Raw genomic sequence first — 20,881 nt, forward strand, 5'->3', positions numbered from 1 at the left:
ATGCCAACTCTCCCCAGTGTCAAAGCACATTTTCCCCTTGTGGTTAATAGGTAATCTGTGATATTCAGAGTAATCAGATACTTGGAGACCACATGAACATCCTGCTTGCCGGCGAGCAGTCTTTCACTTGGTGATTTTTGGCGCCCAGAGATGATCCTTGCCCGATGTTCTTTTGACACACGCACGCAGGCACACGTACACTCTGTGTGTGTGTGTGCGCGCGTGCGCGTGCAGAGGAACAGACTTAAAATATTGCTTGTAGTTTCTTCACTTAACATCCTGCGAATTTTCCCCATGCGATTAAACACTCCTCAGTATCCCTTGAATGGCATGCTATTCCATTGACTGTACCTGCCATGGTTTATTTGGTGGTTCCCTATTGTTCAACACAAAGATTATTTCCCATTTTTGGCTCTTGGTACTGTGTTGCTCTCGCTGCCTCCTGCATGGTTCTGGGGTGAGGGTGGGGGAGTTCGTTCCTTTTTCTGTATTGCAGCCTTCCTGCTATGCTGGTCTGTAATGATCAGAACACCTGGGATTCCTGTCCTCCACTGCCAAGAGGAGGAGGAGTAAGCCAGAAGTGCATCGTCCCAGGACATGGATTTAGGAAGTCAGGAAGATGTTACTACCAGCACACTGAGGCAGTGGGGGTCAGCCCAGACAGCGGCGATCACAGGGAGTGGCCTGCCAGTTCTTGTGCCCTGTTGGTAGTTGGCAGTGTTCTAAAACCACTCCCAGATAGCGCATGCTTACTCTCTCTTAAGAAGGACGTGCCCTGCGAAGTAAGTTGTGTTTTCTTAAGGAGAGCCCAGATGTCCTTAGGCCATCCAGTTGCAGTTTAGAAGATTCCTCTTGGGTCAGCGGTGGTCTTCTCTGTCCCGTGTGCTTCCCGCAGACTGGCGACAGGAGGAGCGCTGGTGGGCTCTGAGGGGTCCGGCAGCAAGACTGGGGTCTGTGAAGAAGAGTATATATTCAGGAGAGCTAGTGCGTTTAATCTTGTCATGTTAAAAGTATTGAAATCTCAGCAGACTTAAGTGCTTTATTTGATATACGTCAGGGCTTTCTCATTAAGAGTATTTTTCTGAAATTGTCAGTTATAGGAAGAAAATTATTCTTCCAGCAGCTTTATAATATCCTGATTATTAAATTTAAATTGTTTTAGTGGAAGGAGGCAAAACCGGAAGACCTTATGGATTCAAAACTTAGATGTGTGTTTGAATTGCCAGCAGAAAATGATAAACCAGTAAGTATGTTTCTAGTTAACGGTAATTGATGTTGCAAGCTGATGCTTATTTGCATACCGTCTCCCGCAAAACCAAGATTTAAGTTGGCAAATTATCTTCCTTCTTCTGATGCATGAAGAAAAAAATAAGCTGAAGTTAACAAGTAAGTGGGCCTTCATGACATCTGCCTTTGAGAGACTTGCAGAAAGACAGCTAATTGAAACATTTTTTCCCTTCGAAAAGTGCAGCCTGTTGGCTGTTGAAATGTCATAAATTCCGAAGAGCTTCTGTGACTTGGCACAGTTATAGGTTGCTATTTCACGGTGGGTAAGACCAAAACGGAATAATTTGCAGTTTATCGTGGTGCTTGGTGGACAGGTGGCGGTGAGCTCTGAGGTTCTGTTGTTTTGCAGAGTGCCGCCTGTAGGCTTCCCCGTCTACACTTTCCCTCAGCACCACCTCTCTACCCCTTGAACCCCACCCACCTCTTCAGTCAAAATATGCTTTTAGATTAGGATTTCTCAACCTCAGCACTATTAACACTTGGGCTGGATAATTCTTTGCCGTGGGGGCAGTCCTGTGCCTTGCAGGATGTGTAGCGGTATCCTTGACCTCTGCCCACTAGGTACCAGTAGCACCCCCTAGTTGTGACAACCAAAAATGTCTCTGGATATCGCCAAATGTGCCTTTGCTGGGGCAGAATGATTCCCTGTTGAGAATCGCCCCCTTTGCTTTCCGAGCGGGTGAGGGCAAGGAGCGACTTCCTCCAGGCTGTCAGCTCTCTTTTCTCTGTGTGAAACCCAAGAGATAAGCCTGTCGTGGCCCTGGCTTGTGACCAGTTGGAGAGAGAAGATTGTGTCAGTAATGCTAATGTGGACCTCCCTTCAACCTAGTCAAAAAACTTATAATAAATTGTATTAAAAACACAGTTTAAAACACATGTAGAACATTCAACCACCCTGGCTGTTAACAGCTGGAGGTGGGAAATAGAAATGCTCACCGTCTCAACGTTATCCATAGCCGTCTCCAGGAATGCTGATGCTTCGTGTCAAAACCACGTAGCATTTTCTTTCTGCTCAATAATTGACCACTGTCGCTATCCTGTTGGTTTGAATGGCACTGGTCTTTTTTTCTTTTTTTCCTTCCCTTCCCATTCCAGTCCTGGGAAGGTCAGTTGTGGACGCTGTGAGATCTGTATTCTGGCCCTAGCTCTGTGCTAGGTGATTAGCTCTGTAAGCTGGGGCCTTGCCTTTCAGGGCCTCACTCTTCTCACTTGGGAGAGACGATGGGTAGAGCTCCTAGTTTTCAGTTTGCCGCATGGAGCCCCCAGGGCAACGATCCCCAGTTATTTTATTTTCCCGACACACCTGAGTGCTTCCATGCCCTCCCCCCACTTACTGATTCATCCCCAGCCGGTCTCCAGAGTGTGTCACAGCACAGTCTTGGCCGAGGAAATGGAGGAATGTGGTGCTTCCCCAGACTGAAATATTGTAGACAGTGAGTTTACTGCACCTTCGTTCCATCTTCATGAAATAAATCGCCCTCTGTGTTATGTCCCCGCTGGCCTTCTTCCGAGACCCCCACTCAGCCAGCCCTGGGGGTGTTCAGACCTTCGTGGTGACGGGAATTTGTGGATGATAATTCCTAAGCTTGCACGGTTACAGTGTGCTAATTTCTGCACGGCAGGCATTTGATAGTGCAGTATGCACGGCCCCTTCTCTCTTCCTTTGAAGTGCTAGTCTCAGCCGAACTGCATTGTTTGCCCTCATCCATAATTTCTGGAGCGCAGTCGCTTCAGATTATTAAGACACTAGATGAAGTGATCCATACTAAAAGTAAATGCGACATTTTACAGTGTGGATGAAACGCCACCACGTGTGGTGTTTGCTGAGAACTACTTTACTTTGCATTAAAAAGTCCATTATTACATAGTTGGTGACACTTGGGCTTTCATTTATTTCTGAACAGCATGATGTAGAAATAAATAAAATTGTATCCACAACTGCATCAAAGACAGAAACACCAACAGTGTCTAAAGCTCTGAGTTCTTCTTTGGATGACACTGAAGTTAAGAAGGTGATGGAAGAATGTAAGCGGCTGCAGAGTGAAGTTCAGAGGCTGCGGGAAGAGAACAAGCAGTTCAAGGTAACAGCGTTTTATTTTCTGATCATGCGCAGGCAGCAGGGGCTTTTTCGCTGTGATCTTGGGTGGGGAAGTTGACGGACCCCTGAGTTTGTAGAGTTGTTTTATATTTGCACAATATAAACTCTTGTCACCTCGTATAAAAGCAACAAACAAACGATCCATTAGTGTAAATTGAAATTCAGTTCTGAGACTAAAAATAAAACAGCAATGGTTATCTTGAATTCACATGTTCAAACCCCACTCCATCCCCACTGGATGAGAATCTTTTTTAAGTGGGTAAATACTGACCTGTATTCTGTTTTAACACAGGCATAATTCTGTTTCATGAGGATCCTAAACAGGTCTAGGCAGTAGGGTCTCATCCTGCTGTTAACGCGGTGAGGAGACTGGAGATGGGAAGCTGTCGCCGTACATGGGTGGAAATTACAGGGAACCAGAGTCTCCAGCTTGTGGCCACTGACCCGGCGGTTGGCATTGGAGGGAAGCAGGTGCACTTCGCTTGGTCTTGGAGGCCTGCGGTGTTGTGGAAATGACCAGCCAAACTTGGGCTCGCTGTGAATCTTTTTTAGTCACGGCGGCTCCCAGGCCTCTGTTCGCAAAACCCCTTTAAGGCCCCTTCCAGTGTTAAAAGTATGTCTGTTTCATACGCAGTATTAAAGAGAGCATTTCTGAACGTCTGATCATAGGGTCTTTCGTTGCAGCTTAAATCTCGAGGCTGATCTGTTCTCTGCATCGTGATCATGTCCCCCAACCACATGATAGGCTTTTTCACTCGTTCACTGCGTAGCACCAGGTACACGTCATAAATTCGTGGCAGTTGACTTTTCCTTCTCTTATTCTAGCAAGGTAGTAGATACAGGAGGGCTGACGGAGTTTGGGAAATGGCATCATCTTCTTTCTTGGCAGTAATCTTGATTTGACTTCTTTTAGTAAGGAGTAAATTATGAAGCTGACACGCTACTTTTTGGCTAAAAATCTAAGATACGCCTGGAGGTTCTCCTTGAATGTATTGCTCTTCAGAAACAGACTTCTGTGCCATTTAAAGTGATAAATAGGTAGAAGTAGCTTCTATATAAACCCAATAAAATAAATGCTGTATTGCTGTGCCCATTTTTTTTTTTAAAGTTAATCGAATAGCACCAGTCATTTATCTCTGTGCAGTCGTATTGGCCATGCCCCACGAGCAGAGTGTCTTTTAAAATATTATCAGACGAATCTTGACATTAGAAGATTCTTTATCTTGCCAAACACTGATTTCTTGTTTTGTGTTGTTTCATCCTGTCATTTGGCCAGCACATTTCCTAAGGTCCTACCTTGTACCCCCCGCTCTGTGGATACAGACACGGGCAGTCCCTGCCCTTAAGATAAGCTCCCTGTTAACCAGGGTAGCCGGGGAGGCCCCGACACGAATACTGATAACGAGTGTGATGAGTGGTGCCGCCGAGATGGCCATGAGTGTCCCGGAAAGTCTGCTCGATGGGTTGGATGCCTCTTGTCTTCAAGACCTGCTAGGCACTTGGTGAACGTGAATGGACTGAAGGGGAAGAAGAGAACGTGCAGCTGCTGTGTGGGCGTCAGGGATGAGTCGAGGGGTAACTAGCCGGGGTAGGAAAACCTTGGTGTGCGCCCCGTTTGGGGACGTGGAGAAAGCAAAAGTTTCTGTTCGTACAGGCCTGTGTGTGCGGGGGAGAATGGCCAAGTTATCTTCACGTGTATGAGAAAGAGAGTCATTTCTTTGGTGGGAATTCCATGCGTTAAGTAGGAAATACTTGAGATGCATGTATCAAGCTCATTTTACTATTATACACATCACAGTTTTGATCCAGCAGTCTGCCTGTAACTCATCAGATATCAACTATATACAGAGCTCTACCTTTGAAAGCTTCCAGGTCCCCCACTTGGTCGTTTCTTGTGATTCTTTTCTCTGAAGAGTTTTTTTCTGTAAATCATGGGGAACCAGGGAGTCCCCTGCTTAGATGTGTGGTATAAAAAGTACCCAGCAGCATTGTGTAGGATGGATGGGAGAAAAGAGGGGCTCCTGGCAGTATTTTTGTGGTGGCCTCAAGACAGTCTCTTCTTCCGCGTAGGCTTGTTTCTCCATTTGCAAAACGAGGAGGTTGGACCTCATCATGTGATGGAGTCTGGGCATCACCCCCCCCCCCCCCGCCGCGTCCCCCAAGCTGTACAGTTGACTGCTGCTCCGGTGCCTTGGACTGTCTTTGAAACGTGTGTTTGCTCCCGTAGGAAGAAGATGGACTTCGGATGAGGAAGGCAGCGCAGAGCAACAGCCCCGTTCCCGTGTTAGCTGCGGCTGGGAAGGAGGAGGGCCTCAGCACCCGGCTACTCGCGCTGGTGGTTTTGTTCTTTATCGTCGGTGTAATCATAGGGAAGGTCGCCTTGTAGAGGCAGCAGGCAAAGGATGGTAAATTGGATTGATGGCTCCGCCATATCATGGGATTTAAATGTATCATAACCGCGTGTAAAAAGAAGTTAATGTATGATGACATCTCACAGGTCTTGCCTTTAAATTACCCCTCCCTGCGCGTGTGTGCTGCCGCACGCGTGCACACACACACATAGAACATAAAATAACAATCTTTTAGAAAGTTTAACACGTATAGTAAATGATCGGGGGAAAAGAATGATCCTTATTAATGACAAGGGAAACCATGATTAAATGAGACTGGCATGTTGTACATGTCATTTTAAACACTTGTAGCCTTGGTCCATGTTGCTAGTCACCTCTCTTCCAACACGACACTCTTCCTTGCCTGTTGGTGCTGGCGCTCGGGGAGCTGGAGCCCAGCGCGGTGGAGAGCGCATCCCCCCCCAGGGCGTCCTCCCCGCACTGCTCGCTCCCTCCGGGCTGCTCCTCCATGTCTGCCCCTGCCAGGGACTGATGGACAGAGTCTGAGGCCGAGAAGAACGGCGCTGTGGCAGCATCAGCTATGCTGGGAGGTGTATGTTGCCCGAGTGACCCAATACTCTGGAAATAGAAGTCAGTGAAGGCTTTGTTCTCTTAAAGGGACCAAGCTAGATAACCATTGGTTCATGTCATGAGATTGAATTGTTATTCAGAGATGTTTAATGCATATTTAACTTATTTAATGTATTTCATCTCATGTTTTCTTGTCACAAGATTATAATTAACTCTGTGGCCTAAAATCACCTGTGCTACCTAACTCTGCTGGGTGAAGCTGGCAATTGCTGCTGGAGGTTCTGGGCCGTACACACACATTGGAACGTTGGAAAACAGCTGCCGAGAAGTGGTTTTCTGTGCAAATAAATAACGACTCTCATAGGGAGGGAAGTGCTTAGTAGTGGCAGTCAACTCTAGGTTACGCTTTCTGTGGGGAAGGGTAGCCGATCTCTGTACTGTTCTTTCTTTCTCCACTCCTCAGCCACCACTCACGCTTCAGCACACGTGCCCCAGTGTGGCCCTGACCTTCCCCGTGTGGCCCTAGCTGGGGATCAGGGCATGTGAGTCAGGCAGCAGAGGGGTGAGCAGAGAGGAAACCGGCTCGGTGGGGTTGGGAGGGGGTGGGAGAGAAACGTCAGATAATCCATCAAGTAGTGACTGAGAGTTTGTGAATTAATTTTATGCCATAAAAGACCAATCCAATTCTGTTTGACTATGTAGCATCTTTAAAAGAAAAAAAAATTAAAATAAAGCCCCCAAATTAAGAGTTCTTTTGTCATTTTGTCACTTGTGCTAAATGGCGGGGGGAGGGAGACATTATTTTTATCATTATTATTTTGTCATTGGAAGGTTGATTTTAAAAATGAACCCTATCGATGAGAAATAACATGTTTACTGTACATTCTGAGAACTCGCGGTAAATGTTGAACAGACCTCGTTCTCCACCACACACCCATGGCGTGAAGCTATGGAAGGCCGGCTGCCCGGTTATAAATTAGTCTCCAGTCTCTATTCCGTGTGGACCCAGGTACTTAGGAAAAGGAGTGAGAAGACTGAGCTGGGAAGCATGTGCTTCCTGCTGTTTTCTCCAAGTGGAGTAAAACCTATCTGAGTGTAGGAGTTGCAACGAATTACTCTTCATGTGGCTTCTAATACCTCATGACCTTGAAAGGAGAGTGATTGGGGGGGGTGCCTCAAATAGTGCCTGGGGGTGCAGTACAGTCCCATTCCTATAGAGCAGGAGTTGGTAAACATTTTCTTAAAGGGTGTTGCCGTGTGTGCCATTAAAACTTTATTCACAAGAACAGCTGCTGGGATTTGGCCCGTGAGACTGGAGTTTGCTGGCGCCTGTAGTCGAGTGACCAAGTTCTCAAAAAGAGTACCTGGGACACTTGTGTTTTAGGTCTTTGGAAGTGACTAAGTGTTTCGTGTGCATCTAGAAGGAATTCAGCTTCTCCAAGGATGGTGGCATTGTGTGTGTGTAGCTAAAAATCAAAATCTAAAATCCAAAGTTGTCTCTTAAAACTAATGACCCTGTGAAACCTCTTTCTGCTTTAGGGGCCAGGACTTGGTGAGCAGCTGTTGAGCTTTTTGACTGAGTGGAAAAAGGGAACATCTCCCCCCCGCCCCAGGGAGAGGAGGAGGGTGGTGACGGGCAGAGTGGACACCATGCCAGTGACCCTGGTCGGTGAAGTGTGTGTCAGGGAGGAGAACGTGTGTGGAGCAGGCACCGCTCTGGTTCAGGGACCATTTTAAGAGCCACAGACACTCAAGATCTCGAACCTGGAGAAGCACGCACTTTTTTTTTTTTTTAATTTTTGAACGTTTTGGGTTTTCGTTGCTGCGCGCGGGCTTTTTGTAGTTGCGGCGAGCAGGGGCTACTCTTCGTTGTGGTGTATGTGCTGCTTCTCATTGCTGTGGCTTCTCTAGTTGCAGAGCATGGGCTCTAGGCACGCGGGCTTCAGTAGTTAATGGCTCGTGGGCTCAGTAGTTGTGGCGCAGGGGTTTAGTTGCTCCGTGGCATGTGGGATCTTCCCGGACCAGGGCTCGAACCCGTGTCCCCTGCATTGGCAGGCGGATTCTTAATCACTGCGCCACCAGGGAAGTCCCAAGCATGCACATTTTGGGTGTCTTTTCTGGAAAATGAGAGTAAAGCAGGTAGATGGATGTGCGGTCCTGCCCCGTGGTCTGTTCTGTCCTGAGAGGGTGAGAGTCAAGTCACTGGAATAAACTGGCTTAGAGGGAGCCAGGCTGAAGCTGGTTAGGGTGCTGGCCGGGAAGGGAGCCTGGGCGGGCGCAGTCAGGCTGCTCCGGTGCCTGCTGCCCTGGTTACTGGCTCACGGCACCTCTGAGAGTGGTGCCCTTGTTTTAGAAATACCCGCCACCGGGCTCGCAGATACGGGAGAGATGCAAGCAGTAACAGAGTCCTGTAAATTTTTATTGATTGAATTTAAAAATTGGTAATTCAAGCTCCCTCGGCACCTTACAAAATACCTGAAAGACCAGCAGGCTATGTTATTTGTAGGTATGAGGACCCGGCTTTCATTTTTTTCTCCTCCTAGTTTGCATGTTTTCCTTCTCTAGTCTTCTAAACTGCTGGCACCAGTGCTAATAAATACTGATAAAATCAAAATTGATTTTTACCAGTGGACAGCTGATGCCTAGAGAGACGGCTTATACCTACATAACACAGAAGGGGGAAAAATGAAGAACCTCCAGTGATCCGTGAAAACCTAAAAGCTTTCAAAGAAATCCCAGGAACAGAATTGCTATCGGAAGATACCAGTACTGGACTTGCAGGCTGTGTCGAGTCATATATAACTGAATGAGGTGATAGCTCAGAGCTAAATAGCCGTTCAAATTAATTTGAAAACAAGCTGTGTGTGTGTGTATATATATATATAGCATATGTACCATATGTAAGTAGCTTAACATTTTTCAAATGGTGCCTGTATTTTTTGCACACAAAAATCTTTATATTTGCAAACTCAGAATCCACACCAAAATAGAATGCCTTTTGTCATCTTCAGCTCCTTCTCCAAAGAACTGGCCCAATTACAAGCTTCTGGTTGTGGGTTGTTTGTGAAATTCTTGATTAAAAGAAAATTAAAAAAACGAGCAAGGTGGGACTTGGGCTTGGAAGTCACCTTGAACGCTTGAGTAACGTTTAACCTCCGAGACCTTGGCAGGTGGAGAGGGCGCTGCTCCCCCTGCTGGTGATGGCCGTTCACTGACTCGCGTCTCGCTGGGGCCCTGGAGCGGGAGCGGCCTCTTCCTGTTGAGACAGTCGGGCTAGAGGAGGAGGAGCTTTAAGTAATACATGGAATTAAGAGTTCCCACTCTGAGGAGGCCTGGCTCAGTGAAGCTTGGGCCGAGGTTGCTGCTGCCGAGAGATGAGCGGGAATGGGGTCGTATTTAGAAAGGCCCCTGCACGGTAGACGGAAGACTCCAGCTCAGGGCACGCAGATCCGATAAGACCCGAAAGGGCGGCTTGGGACCACGTGTGCCCCACGAGAAGCGGGGTCCCTCAGGGTTCCTGGCCCGATTGGGTTTGGAGAAAACTTATTAGTCTTTTTAAAAGCCTTCCTCAGCCAGAGCTGCTTTGACAATAACCTCTTAGAGAAAGTCGCTGTTGTTAGGACGCCCTCCCACCCCGTGCAGAGCATCCGATAGGTTCACTCACTGGCTTAGTGCTCACGACGACTGTGATGGGGATGGGGGCGTGAGGGCTCTAGTTTTGCACGTGAGGAAATGAAGCCTCCGGGAGGTTAAACGGGGCGGCTTTTTAGAACCTCTCGTTTGGAATGAAGTCAGTCTCTGGGAAGCCTGCTGCGAGGGCCTAAACCGCCAAGACGCTGTTTCAACCACAAAAACCAGTCAGAGGAGCGGCGAGAAAGGCCTCGGTGAATTCACAGGGGCTGATCTCAGCAGCGCTGACCTTCGTCCACCTTCCAGGTGTTTGCCTTCGTCCCTTCTGCGGTGATTTTAAAGATAAAGTAGACAGAATCAGGACTCTCCTTCAGATGCTTTGTATTTTGCTTTTTGAAACTAAGCACACTTCAGGCAGTGAAGAAATGTGCGTTTTCCATTTTCTCACTGCCTGAAGATCTCTGCATGATGCTCCTGGGGAATGAATTTGGGGGCTTGAGAAAGAAAATTACTAGCTTGTCTCAGCGAGGTGATGATGAGAAGGCTTTCCAGGGAGGCTTTACGAAACTTGTGAATTAAATGGGAAGCGAAGGCAGTTCATTAAAATTGGTGTCACAGAAGTGGCCTGCTGAGGTTCACAGCAGCCGAGCCGCTGGTCTCAGACCTCTCCCCGAGTTAGCGCTGTGCTTCTCCGGGAAATCACCGGAGGGAGCCAGTAATAGCAGACCCCGATGAGGCACATCGGCGGACAGGCAGACTGGGCAGGCTGTGAACGTGGATCTCCAGCGAGATTCACAGACCCTTTTCCTCCTGCGTCTGAATCTCACCAGCCGCGTACTTAGCACGCAAGGCTTGGCCTCCAGGACCAGGAGTTGGGGTACACAAGGCCCTACACCCCCGTGCCGACGACACAGACCCCACTCTTGTTAGCTACGGCCCCGCCACTGAAAAGCGAGGTGTCCTTCTTATTGTCATCACAGAGGTATTCTGAAAAATTTAGAAGACGTGAGCACACACAAACAGCTGTGTGTAAGAGTTAAAAGTGAAACCAGTAGAGGTGGATGAGAAGTTGTCTCAGTATAATTACTTCAGGTTTTCTTCTTAGTGGAAATAAGCATCAGAAAATGCCCGCATCCAATCAGTAGGAAAGGAAAAAAGAACAAGCAACAAAGATACAGCTGTTATCTGACATGCCGTGTATATTTGCAATTATGATACCTTGGAATGTTGCCACAATATGGATTGCTTTGATTAAAAGATGTCAGTTGAATAAAACAGTGCTGTGGGATAATAGTTTTCTGCTGCTAAGTAAATGCTCATGTTTGGTTTTAAACCAGGAAACATTGATCCTGTGACAATACCGTATTACAGTTACTTTCTCATACCGCAGGGTTGATGTGTATTTAATCATCTGGCTCAGGGTGGGTGGGTGCAAGGCTGATGCTCGCTCCCCTGTCCTGCTCACCTCTGCATCCTGAAAGGCAGGAGCTCCGCCCGGCTCCCGCAGGTGCAGCTGCGGCCCCGGAGGGTTTCGTCTCACTGATAGCCAAAACAGAACAGGTTACTTTTTGTTTGTTTGTTTCCTTCAGCAGCTGCCAACTAGGGGAGACAAATCAGATATCTTAACCCGATTTCATTAAGGCTTAGTGCTAACAAGAATGCATAGCCTTTTGTGATTTAGGATGATAAATTAGCATGCATGTTTCTCACATCAACTCGACGGTTTTCCGTGTAATACGAAGAGGCCTGGTTCTTTTTATGAACTGGCTGCCTGCATTCCCATCTGTCTTTTGTATTTTATTTATTTTTTAATTTTTATTATTTTTTTTGCGGTACGCGGGCCTCTCACTGTTGTGGCCTCTCCCGTTGCGGAGCACAGGCTCAGCGGCCATGGCTCACGGGCCCAGCCGCTCCGCAGCATGTGGGATCCTCCCGGACCTGGGCACGAACCCGTGTCCCCTGCATCGGCAGGCAGACTCTCAACCACTGCGCCACCAGGGAAGCCCTGTCTTTTGTATTTTAGAAGTAACTTAAATTCGGCTGTTAACCTCTAGTGCAGCATTCATTTAAAAATACTTTTTTCCCCTTGATAATTTTCTTTGGATTCAAAGGTCAGAGTTTACTGTCTGTCCTACTGAGACCATGTGTACAAGAACTGCTTCTTGCTTTTCACCACTCCGTCATTCAGCAAACGTTGATCAATTTACCTTCTCTGTGTCTGATCCTGAATGAGATGCTGGGAAATTACTCAGTGGGAAAGAGTGTGTTTTTGTGTTTTTCATTCGTAAGCAGCCTCAGTAAGGTGACTCACGTTCCTACATAGAAAAACGCAGAATACATTTGGTTCTCCTTTCTTTTGCTAGTGTTTCGTTTTTTTTTAAAGACAGTTTAAAACTGCTGCCATTTGGAACTTCTTCAGGAAACTCAAAACGATCTATTTTTATTTAAATGCTCCCTTCACCTCCTCTCAACATTTTTGAGTCAAGAAGTAGTTTCAGTCACACGTGCTGTTCTTTCCACGCTTTGTATCTCGCTCTTGTCACTCCCTGTCCTGAAAAGAGATCTCTGTGGTTTGTGATCAGGATTTTTATTCTGCCTTCAGTATATGTTAACATTTTGGGAATTGAGTATTTTAAGAGGTGTCTTAGAATGCTTTCGTTTTCATAATTTTTCTTTTATATATTTTAAGTTGTATGCCCTGTTTTGACATGGAATTCATTTAAAAAGCTGGTGTAGGAAAGGACTCTTCACCATCGTACGTGTTGGTTATCTGATATGTAATAAATTCACGGTTTTATGGCTAATTTTCTGTTCTCCGGAGGGAAGGAGGTGTATTTCTGCAGTGGCCCGCTCGAGAGAGCCGTTCACAGCATGTTCTCACATGTTCCGTGTCAGCCTGATGAAGCTTGCCCTGCTGAGGCATGAACTTCTGTACTAGCCATCTCCATATTATGTTCAATAAATTCTGTGCTCTGAATGTGTTTAAAGGATGCTTCAGTGTGCGATTATTTTGAACGGATGGCCTGTGGGCAGTTTAGCTGTGCTTTGGAGAAGACGGCGCAGCCCTCTCTCGCCACTTCTTGGGGACATGGAATCGGCCTAAGTGAGCAATCAGATATTTTGTGCCCCAAAAACAGACTTATGGGATGACTTAGGTCAACCTTCTCATTTTACTGATGGGGAAACTTTTGCCCAGAGAGCTTCAGCATGGGGGCCAGACCTGCATCCCCGTTTTTTCCTACTGGGGGAGGCGTTTGTCATTGATTTACTGATTGCCCACTGGTGTCCAGTTGCCTCCAAGCCTGCGAGGTGGGGTGGTGATGGTCTTTAAGCGGTGGCCGATAGGCTCCATCTTCTGATGTTATCTTTTTAAAACATTCCTGAAAACATTTTAACCTCTTTGGGGAAAGTTACACATGCAAACAGTAAGACTTCATACAAGACCAAAGGATAGACAGCTCCAAGTCAGTGCCCCCCACCCCCCAGGCCCAGGCCCGGGCCCGGGCCCGCTCCCCTCTCCAGGGGCTCCTGTGACCCTTTCTTGTTGGACTCTCTCCAGAGAGCCTCTCGCTGTGCGCCTGTGTACGCAGAGCCCTCGTGTGTCCTTGCGCACAAGCGGCAGCCCACACGCCCTGCCCCATCCTGAGTGCTGCGTGTGGACTTGTGATGCATCTTGGAGATCGTTTCATGGCCACAACACATCTGAATGGTTCTGTAGTTCTCCTCTGGGTGATGTGCCCATCATTTCCTTAACCAGCCCTCTATGAGGTGCACTTAAGTCATTTCTGGTCTCGCTGCTGCAAACACAGCCACAGCAGACTCCCCTGTAAATGAGACAGTTCCTGGAAGAGAAACAGGAAAGGGCGCCTGCATGTAAAATTGGTCCTGTGACTCCACATCGTCTTCCAGAGGACGCGGCAGCACGTGGTCCCAGCGCTGCCTCCTTCCCTGTTTCTTCACCAGCATGTTGCATCGTCCACCTTTTTGATCTTTGCTCATCTGAAAAGCGCACTTGGTTTCCCGGCTTTAATTTGGGGTTCCTTTACATGAGGTTGAGCAGCTTTTCATACGGTAAAGGATCTGCAGGGACATTAAAAGGCCACACAAAGGGCTGATAACGGAGAGCAAAGATGAAGATTCTGAGGACACACATTTATGAATGTGCAAATAGGAATCTAGACATGATTTTACTAATAGGAAAATCACGTGCAGCAAAGGGTACAGAAGTGGATTGGGCAGGGGGAGGAAATCGCCCTTTGTGGCCAACGAATTGAGCTTGGACTGTTGACCTACACTAGCAGCCTCACTACTGCACCAGTCCGAACATCTTGTGTCACATTCCTGGGGTCCTTTGACTATGGACTCCACAGAGGATGCGAATGGGGTGGGATGTTTCAGCCTCCCAGTCCATAGGGAGCTTCTGTAAGAGGGACTGAAAATGGTGGTAATCCTTAAAGGGTTAAAATCCAAGCTGTGAAACAGAGGCCTTTTCAAACGACAAAAGGTGCTGTTCTGAGGAAATAACCACACCAATTTGCCATTAGCTTTCGTTAGTGCATTAGAAGACAAATCTCCCTGAGAATCTGCCAGGGTCCTGTAACGGGAGTGACATGCCCCGTCAGAAACTGAGAATACCCTCGGAAATTGTACTCGGAGTCTAGACTTCCTTTTTTTTTTTCAAGTAGAACTTCTGTTTCTTAGCGATGTTTGACTGCTAAGGTCACGTCAAAGAAGCAGAGAAACAGCAAAACTTTGGAGGAATACAAAATTAGTGTTACGGACTTCTGCAAAAATGTACTTTTATGCTATTTCAAAAATGTTAGGAAAATGTGTATGCAAGGCAGGACTCTATTTTTAAAGTCAAACCAAGACCGACCGTTATATTTTAAGCCCCTCCTTGCAGTCACATTGCCAGTCCTAAACGTGATTCCAAAACATAGAAGTATCTTCCATTAGTAAAGATGAAGCCATCAAAGAATAGCTATCCAGGCCCCGTGGCCCTGTCACACTTTGGGTATTTCCCTTCAGTCTCAGACATGGAGGATAAGCCCACTCTGCAGACTGAAGATGTTATCTTCTCTCACCATCTGGCACTGCCTGCTCTACGGCACCGTCCCTACCCCACCACCCCTGTCCCCCCAACTCTCTGGCCCTTTACTGGATTAAGAGCAATTTGAAGGGACGTTCTAGGTTTTGTCATTGGATTTGGTCGTGTGGTATTTTTAATTTTGTTTTTTAACCGAAGCATTTTGTGTACATGGTATAAAAAGCCAAATCGTTCTAATAGGCTCATAATGAAACCCAGCAGACCCCCATCACTCCCAGCTTCCATTGCCTAGAGGCAGCCGTTTTAGCACTAATTTCTTCTGGGTATCAACCTCTATATTTCTGAATAATGTGCCTGTATTACTTTTTCTTGGTTTTTCATGTCTAGATACTGTTTACTGATTTCCTTCTAAGGAGGATAAGGATTTAGCTCCAATAACCTTTCTCTCCATCCCTGCCCCTCTCAGAGTGTTATGTCATCATTTCTGGCTGTGTCGGCATCCTTTTGCATGATTAAGACTACTTGAAATATTGTTCACAGCTCTGCCTTGTATGTTCTATGATTATATTTCCCTTTTATCCACAGTCCTTTTCCCCTCGGAGTAACTAAATCTCAGTGCTCTGTTTGCTTAGTTTCTATGATAAATTCAGCCCCAGACTCTGACAGAAGTATGAGTCTCTTGAGTACATTTGCACATCGGGTAGTCTGTGATTTTCTTCTTAGAAAGGTCCCCCCTTGGAGCTCTGCGTTCTCTTGCTACTCTCTGGACTGACGGCTTCCTAGGCTTGCTGCACGGCTCTCAGCCCAGGAGGGCTCCTCCCTCGCTTTCATCTTGGGAACTCCCTTTGTTCTCTTCTGGGTTTTGGATTTCTTGTTTTCTGCATCTCTAGCCTTCTCTTCTTTTACTACCTCCCTTCGGTGGAGCACATCCTTTAGCAGGTTTCTGACGGAGGAGTACGTGGGAGATCATTTTTCTGAGAACTTTGCATTTCTGGAAGTGTTCCATTCTGCCCTCACACTTGGTTGATAGCTGTACTGGTTATAAAAATCAAGGCTGGCGATCATTCAGAGGATTTTGAAGCATTGTTCACTGATTACCAGTTTCCAGTGTTGCCCTTAAGAAGTCTAAGGCCGTTTTAATTCCTGATCCTTTTTCTATTTCTGGGGAAATTCTTCAGCTCTAAGTTCCAACTTTCTTTTGATTTTTTTTTCTGCTAACGTATTTATCATTTTCAAGAATTCTTTCTTTTCCACTTACTATTGTTTGTTTATAGCACCCTGCTCTTGCTAGATATATATATAATTTTCTTTTCACCGTGGATATTATCGTTCTTTTGTTGTTGTTCTAGAAGCTTTCATTTTGGTGTTCTATATGAGGGACTAAAAAATGGTTGTGGTCTTTAAAAGGTTAACATTCTTTTCGCTGAGGAAAGTATAGTTTTTGTTGTTCTATCTCTTGCATTATCTACTACTTACGACTCACTTTGGACTAGGTTTGTGTCACAGTCATTTTGGAGGTTTTCTCAAATGCCTGGTTACCCTTGACCATCCTTAGGTATTTATTAGTGAAGCACTAAAAAGCTGATGGGAAGCTGCATGGGTGAAGGGTGGGATTTGTTGAATGGTGGGTTTGTATGAAAGCTAAGTGGGTAGGGACCTAAAAGACACCTTTTGGGGGAATGTCTAGCTGTCAGTATCTGTAGTTGGTTTACCCTGGGCTCATTTCTCTAAAGAGGAATCTTACAGCCTCCTTCCTGGCAGCATTAGTCCGGCCGTCATCTCTTAAGAAGGGAGAGACTGTACAACCTCACTGTTTCATGTGTAGAGTTGTCTTTACTCCCTCTATTTTCAGTTTCATACCTGACCTTGCCCTGGGTGGTCTCCACGTACGAAGATCCCCTGGTTAAACTGCTGGCTGTTAGAGGGGTTAGGGAGAGAGTCTGGGGGCAAAACTCCTTTTATAGGCTTGCAAATGGTCCTCCTGCTCTCAGCCCCACGCTCTCCCGCCTCTGAGGCGCCTTGGGCCACCAATTCCTAAGGCTCAGAGCACGAGTAGACATGCTTCTGAGCTCTACCCCTCTGATCAACCTGCCAGCCCTTTTCTTTTGCTTTCTGTAGCCTGCTGTCCATGATAAGTGGCCCATCAGCTTTCCAGATTCCAGAATTTTGCTGACATCTCTTGTTGGCTCTTTTGTCTTTTCCTTTTTTTTTGTTTATCTGTGTGATTTTGTGCCTTTTGATTCTTTTCCTGTAATTTATTGGGACTTCAGAAGGAATTGGAGAGAAAAGCATGTGTTCTACCTGACCACTTTAGTCAGAAGTTTGGAAGACCGTCCTTCCAAGGCACCCAGTATAGTCTTTGGCTCGTGGTAGGTGCTAAGTCAATATATGTAGGTCTTATTAAACTGGCATGGCTGATTTTAACAGAAGCAATAACCACCTAAGTTTTGTGTTAACTTTTTTCCTCCTGAAGGATTAAAAAAAATACCAAATGTAAGCGGAAGAGTAGTAAGTTGTTAATTAATAGCCCTTAGGAAGTAAATACGACATCACTGAGAAAAGATCCATCCTCACTGAGAGTTTCCTGGCTTAAAGCCATTTCTCCTAGAATATATATCATTGATTCCTCCGGATTCACTTGCCAGCTATGGGCTTTCTGGGTGTTGAGGCTGGGTGGCTCCGGGAATTACCAGGTTTCAACTCATCTTGCTGGTGGGGAAACTGAAGCAGCGAGAAGGAGAGTCTTAGGTGTGTCTGTGAGGTTGAGGGGCCCCAGTCTCCCTGACCTCTGTTAAGTATGAGAAACCTGAGGTGGACTCTTGGGGGACCCCATGTCAGGCCGTGTTTCCCCCTCTGTTGGGACAGCAGTCCCTAATGTCCTTCCTAGAGAGAGCCTGGCTAGCAGAAGACAGGTGTCCTCAAGATCACAGAGTTGTGCTCCGCCCATCTTATTAAAAAGAAAAAAAAAAAAAATTCCAAGCTGCTATTTGAAGTATGTGGTTATCATCTTGATGCTTGAATTCAGAGTACTTCCGGCCAGGTCTCAGAGCATTTCTTCAAGTCATCAGTGTTTATTGAGCCCCTTACTCTGTGCCAGGCTCCGTTCCACACGTGGGGGCACAGTGGGGAGCCAGGCAGACAAGGGCTGGCTGTCGAGGAACTCGTGCTGTCGATGAGGGAGGCTGACCAGACAGAAGGAAACAAGCAAATAGGGTATTAGAGACCCTGAAAATTGCTGTGGTGGAATAGAAAGGGTGCCCTGGTGGGCAGAGCACTCCAGGGAGAGCGGGGAGCTGAGGCAACGAGCCTGAGGGGGACCGAGTTCCAGAGAGCAGGGAGGCCACCTGGCTGGGGCTGAGGGAGGATGGAGGTGGCAAAAGGGGGATCCGGGGAATCCGGGGGTCGCAGGAGGGTTGACCTGGAAGCTGAGAAGGTGAGTCCTCAGGAGTATTGGCAGGTGATTGACTCCATGCTCACATCCATCTGATGGGGGCTATGGGTGACAAGGAACTGGCTGGCTGTCACTTAAGGCCATCAGGGGCAGACTAGGGGTCACATGCTGCTGCCCAGGTCCACCCCCTCCCCGCCTGGGCCACGGCCCCTCCTGCAGCAGGAAGCGCTGCCCCTCCCGGCTCCTGCCTGAGTCAGCGGCCCCAGGGCCCGGGGCAGCACAGCACAGCCCGCGTCACCGTGAGCCCTGTCGATCACGCCAGCAGCACCACTGGGAGATGAAACACATTCGCTTACAGAAAGCAAAGAAAGAACTTCTTTTGATAGCCAGCATCTGTTAATGGGCCTCTGAGAACTGTATACAATTTAAACTTTTTATTAAAAACAAAACCAAAAAATACTCATTTACCCTCCTGGGAGCCTGTGCTATGAAATTACAAACTGCACGGGTTTGTTTTTGTTTTTGTTTTCCTTTTAAACGTGGCTGAACATACAATGGAGAACATTTGTTTTGTTTTGTTTTGAACTACAACTGTGGGTTTTACTTTCGCCTCTTCTGCTTAAAGCTATCTTGGGTTCTATGTGGAGGGTCCAGACTTAACAATAAGGTGGGTCCCCATCACTGGGAGAGTCCCCTCAGCCCTTGGACCCCAAACCCACCCCTCACTGGAGCCTAGAGTCTGGGAAGCATGGTTTCTTGCCCGGGAGAAAAGAGCCTGGGATTTTCTGTCAGCACCAAATGCTCCAGAACCAAGAAGCTGGGGATGGGAGGGTGCCTCAGTCCAGTCAATGGGGCCAGGAACCTTCTCTCTTCCTGAGCACGGGCCTCCTAATTAGGGGAGGCCCAGCCAGTCCCACAAAGCAGCTCTGAACTGCTTTCCCCAAATATGGTCACGAATCCCACCCCTGCCAGGGACCAGAGTCCCAGAGGGACACCCCAAGATGGAGGCTCAGCTCTCAGGCTCTGGGGCCTGGCTGCGGCGGCCTCGGGCTGGTTCCTCTCTGCTCCGAGCCTGCTTTCTCTGCAAGTTGCAGAGTCACACCCTGCACTGTGGGGCCTCCCTCACAGGATGCCAGGCGTGTGGCAATGACTTCCTCGCTGGCGAGGGTTAACCAGGATCACCAACGACCTGGTTTACCCGACGGTATTCATTGAAGTTCTACCGTGGGCCAGGTACAGCTGAAGCTGCTGGAAGAGGTCCCAGTGACTGACTCAGTCCTTCCCTTGAGGCAGAGAATAAGTGTGGATAAGTCAGACACTGATCAGTAAGCGTTATAAAGAACAGAAAGCAGAGTGATGGGATGGATAGATAGGACAGCCAGCCAAAGGAGGCTGCTCTTCGGGGTGGGGGTTGGGGGATGCTCATGGTGGCTTCCCTGAGGAGGTGACATGTGGTCTGAGACTTGAATGAGGGGAGCTGAGCCTCTGCAGATCTGGGGGAAGAGGTGCTGGGCAGCGGCCGTGGCACATGCAAAGGTCCTGAGGCAGGAAACAGCTTGGTGTGATCAAGAAACAGAAGGAACCCCAGTGCAGCCAGGGCAAGGGGAGGTATTGCTAGACCTGGGATTTTATTCTGTGTGCACTGGAAGCCCCCAGAGAGCTTTAATTAGGACAGGGCAGTGGCGTGAAGTGAAGGTGCATAACAGAGAGAGCTGGGGTTTACCTCCACTTGTTTTATTCTCTTTCACACGTTCTCTCAAGACACTTCACTTCCTTTCTTTAGAACCATAATCCCCTTGGTTGACTTTAATAACCAGCAGGAACATTTTTCAGGCTGTTTAATTTTATTAAAAGATTCAAATTTGATGATAAATGGTGGTGTGGCTGCCTTAAGCCTTGGATACAAGACTTGCTCAGCCGTGGACATGTTCCCACCACCCACCCTCATCCCCACCAGGAACACTGCCACACCACCCACTGCAGTCTGAGACTGTAAATAAACGAATTATTTCTTGTACTTTGGTAAATATGCCACGAACACTCATAGCTCTCTGAGACCTACAGAGAATATTAACTCGGGTTTTTTCTTTTGTTTTTAAGAAGGCTGTGTAGATAAGTTAGGGCAATTTCAGCGGGCTGATTGAACCCCACACAGCCGAACAGAGGACAAGGGCTTCCCTCTGAAAGCACCATTAGCCTCACAGACAATTGTTCAAGATCCATGATAAGAGCCAGAGACAAGGGTTCGGGCAGAAGAAGGAGGGCGTGAATCATCGGCACAGCATCCCGGAAACCCTTGAGCCCACCAGGATGCCAGCTAATTTCACAGTGTACCGATGAGGCCCTGGGAACACAGGCAGGGTCCCTGGAGAGGCACAGCCTGTCCCCACCTTGATGACAGCCCCCTCTGAGCACATTAGCACTGCAGCGAGCAGGCTCTGCTCCCTCCTCCTCCAGATGTGGCCAGGTAGCCCGCTGACCCTAGGATGGTCCCAAAGACGCGTCGG

General features: G+C 47.5%; 1 protein-coding gene across 3 annotated transcripts in view; it reads left to right on the forward strand.

The window, feature by feature from the left end:
* The window catches only part of VAPB (VAMP associated protein B and C), a 61,517-nt gene extending 40,646 nt beyond the window's left edge, over positions 1-20,871 (forward strand). For 2 of the 3 annotated variants that reach the window (XM_022597451.2, XM_089897107.1), the window contains exons 4-6: positions 1,163-1,243; positions 3,192-3,368; positions 5,613-20,871. In XM_022597451.2, coding sequence (XP_022453159.1) covers positions 1,163-1,243; positions 3,192-3,368; positions 5,613-5,771 — 417 coding nt within the window. In that variant the 3' untranslated portion in view covers positions 5,772-20,871. The remainder of the gene's footprint in view (positions 1-1,162; positions 1,244-3,191; positions 3,369-5,612) is intronic. The other variant, XM_022597450.2, reaches the window with a different exon arrangement.
* Positions 20,872-20,881: the final 10 nt, after the last annotated feature.

This window comes from Delphinapterus leucas, chromosome 15, assembly GCF_059928025.1.
Source record: "Delphinapterus leucas isolate spDelLeu-1000000601 "Yukka" chromosome 15, BTC_Dleu_Yukka2, whole genome shotgun sequence".
Classification (NCBI taxonomy): domain Eukaryota; kingdom Metazoa; phylum Chordata; class Mammalia; order Artiodactyla; family Monodontidae; genus Delphinapterus; species Delphinapterus leucas.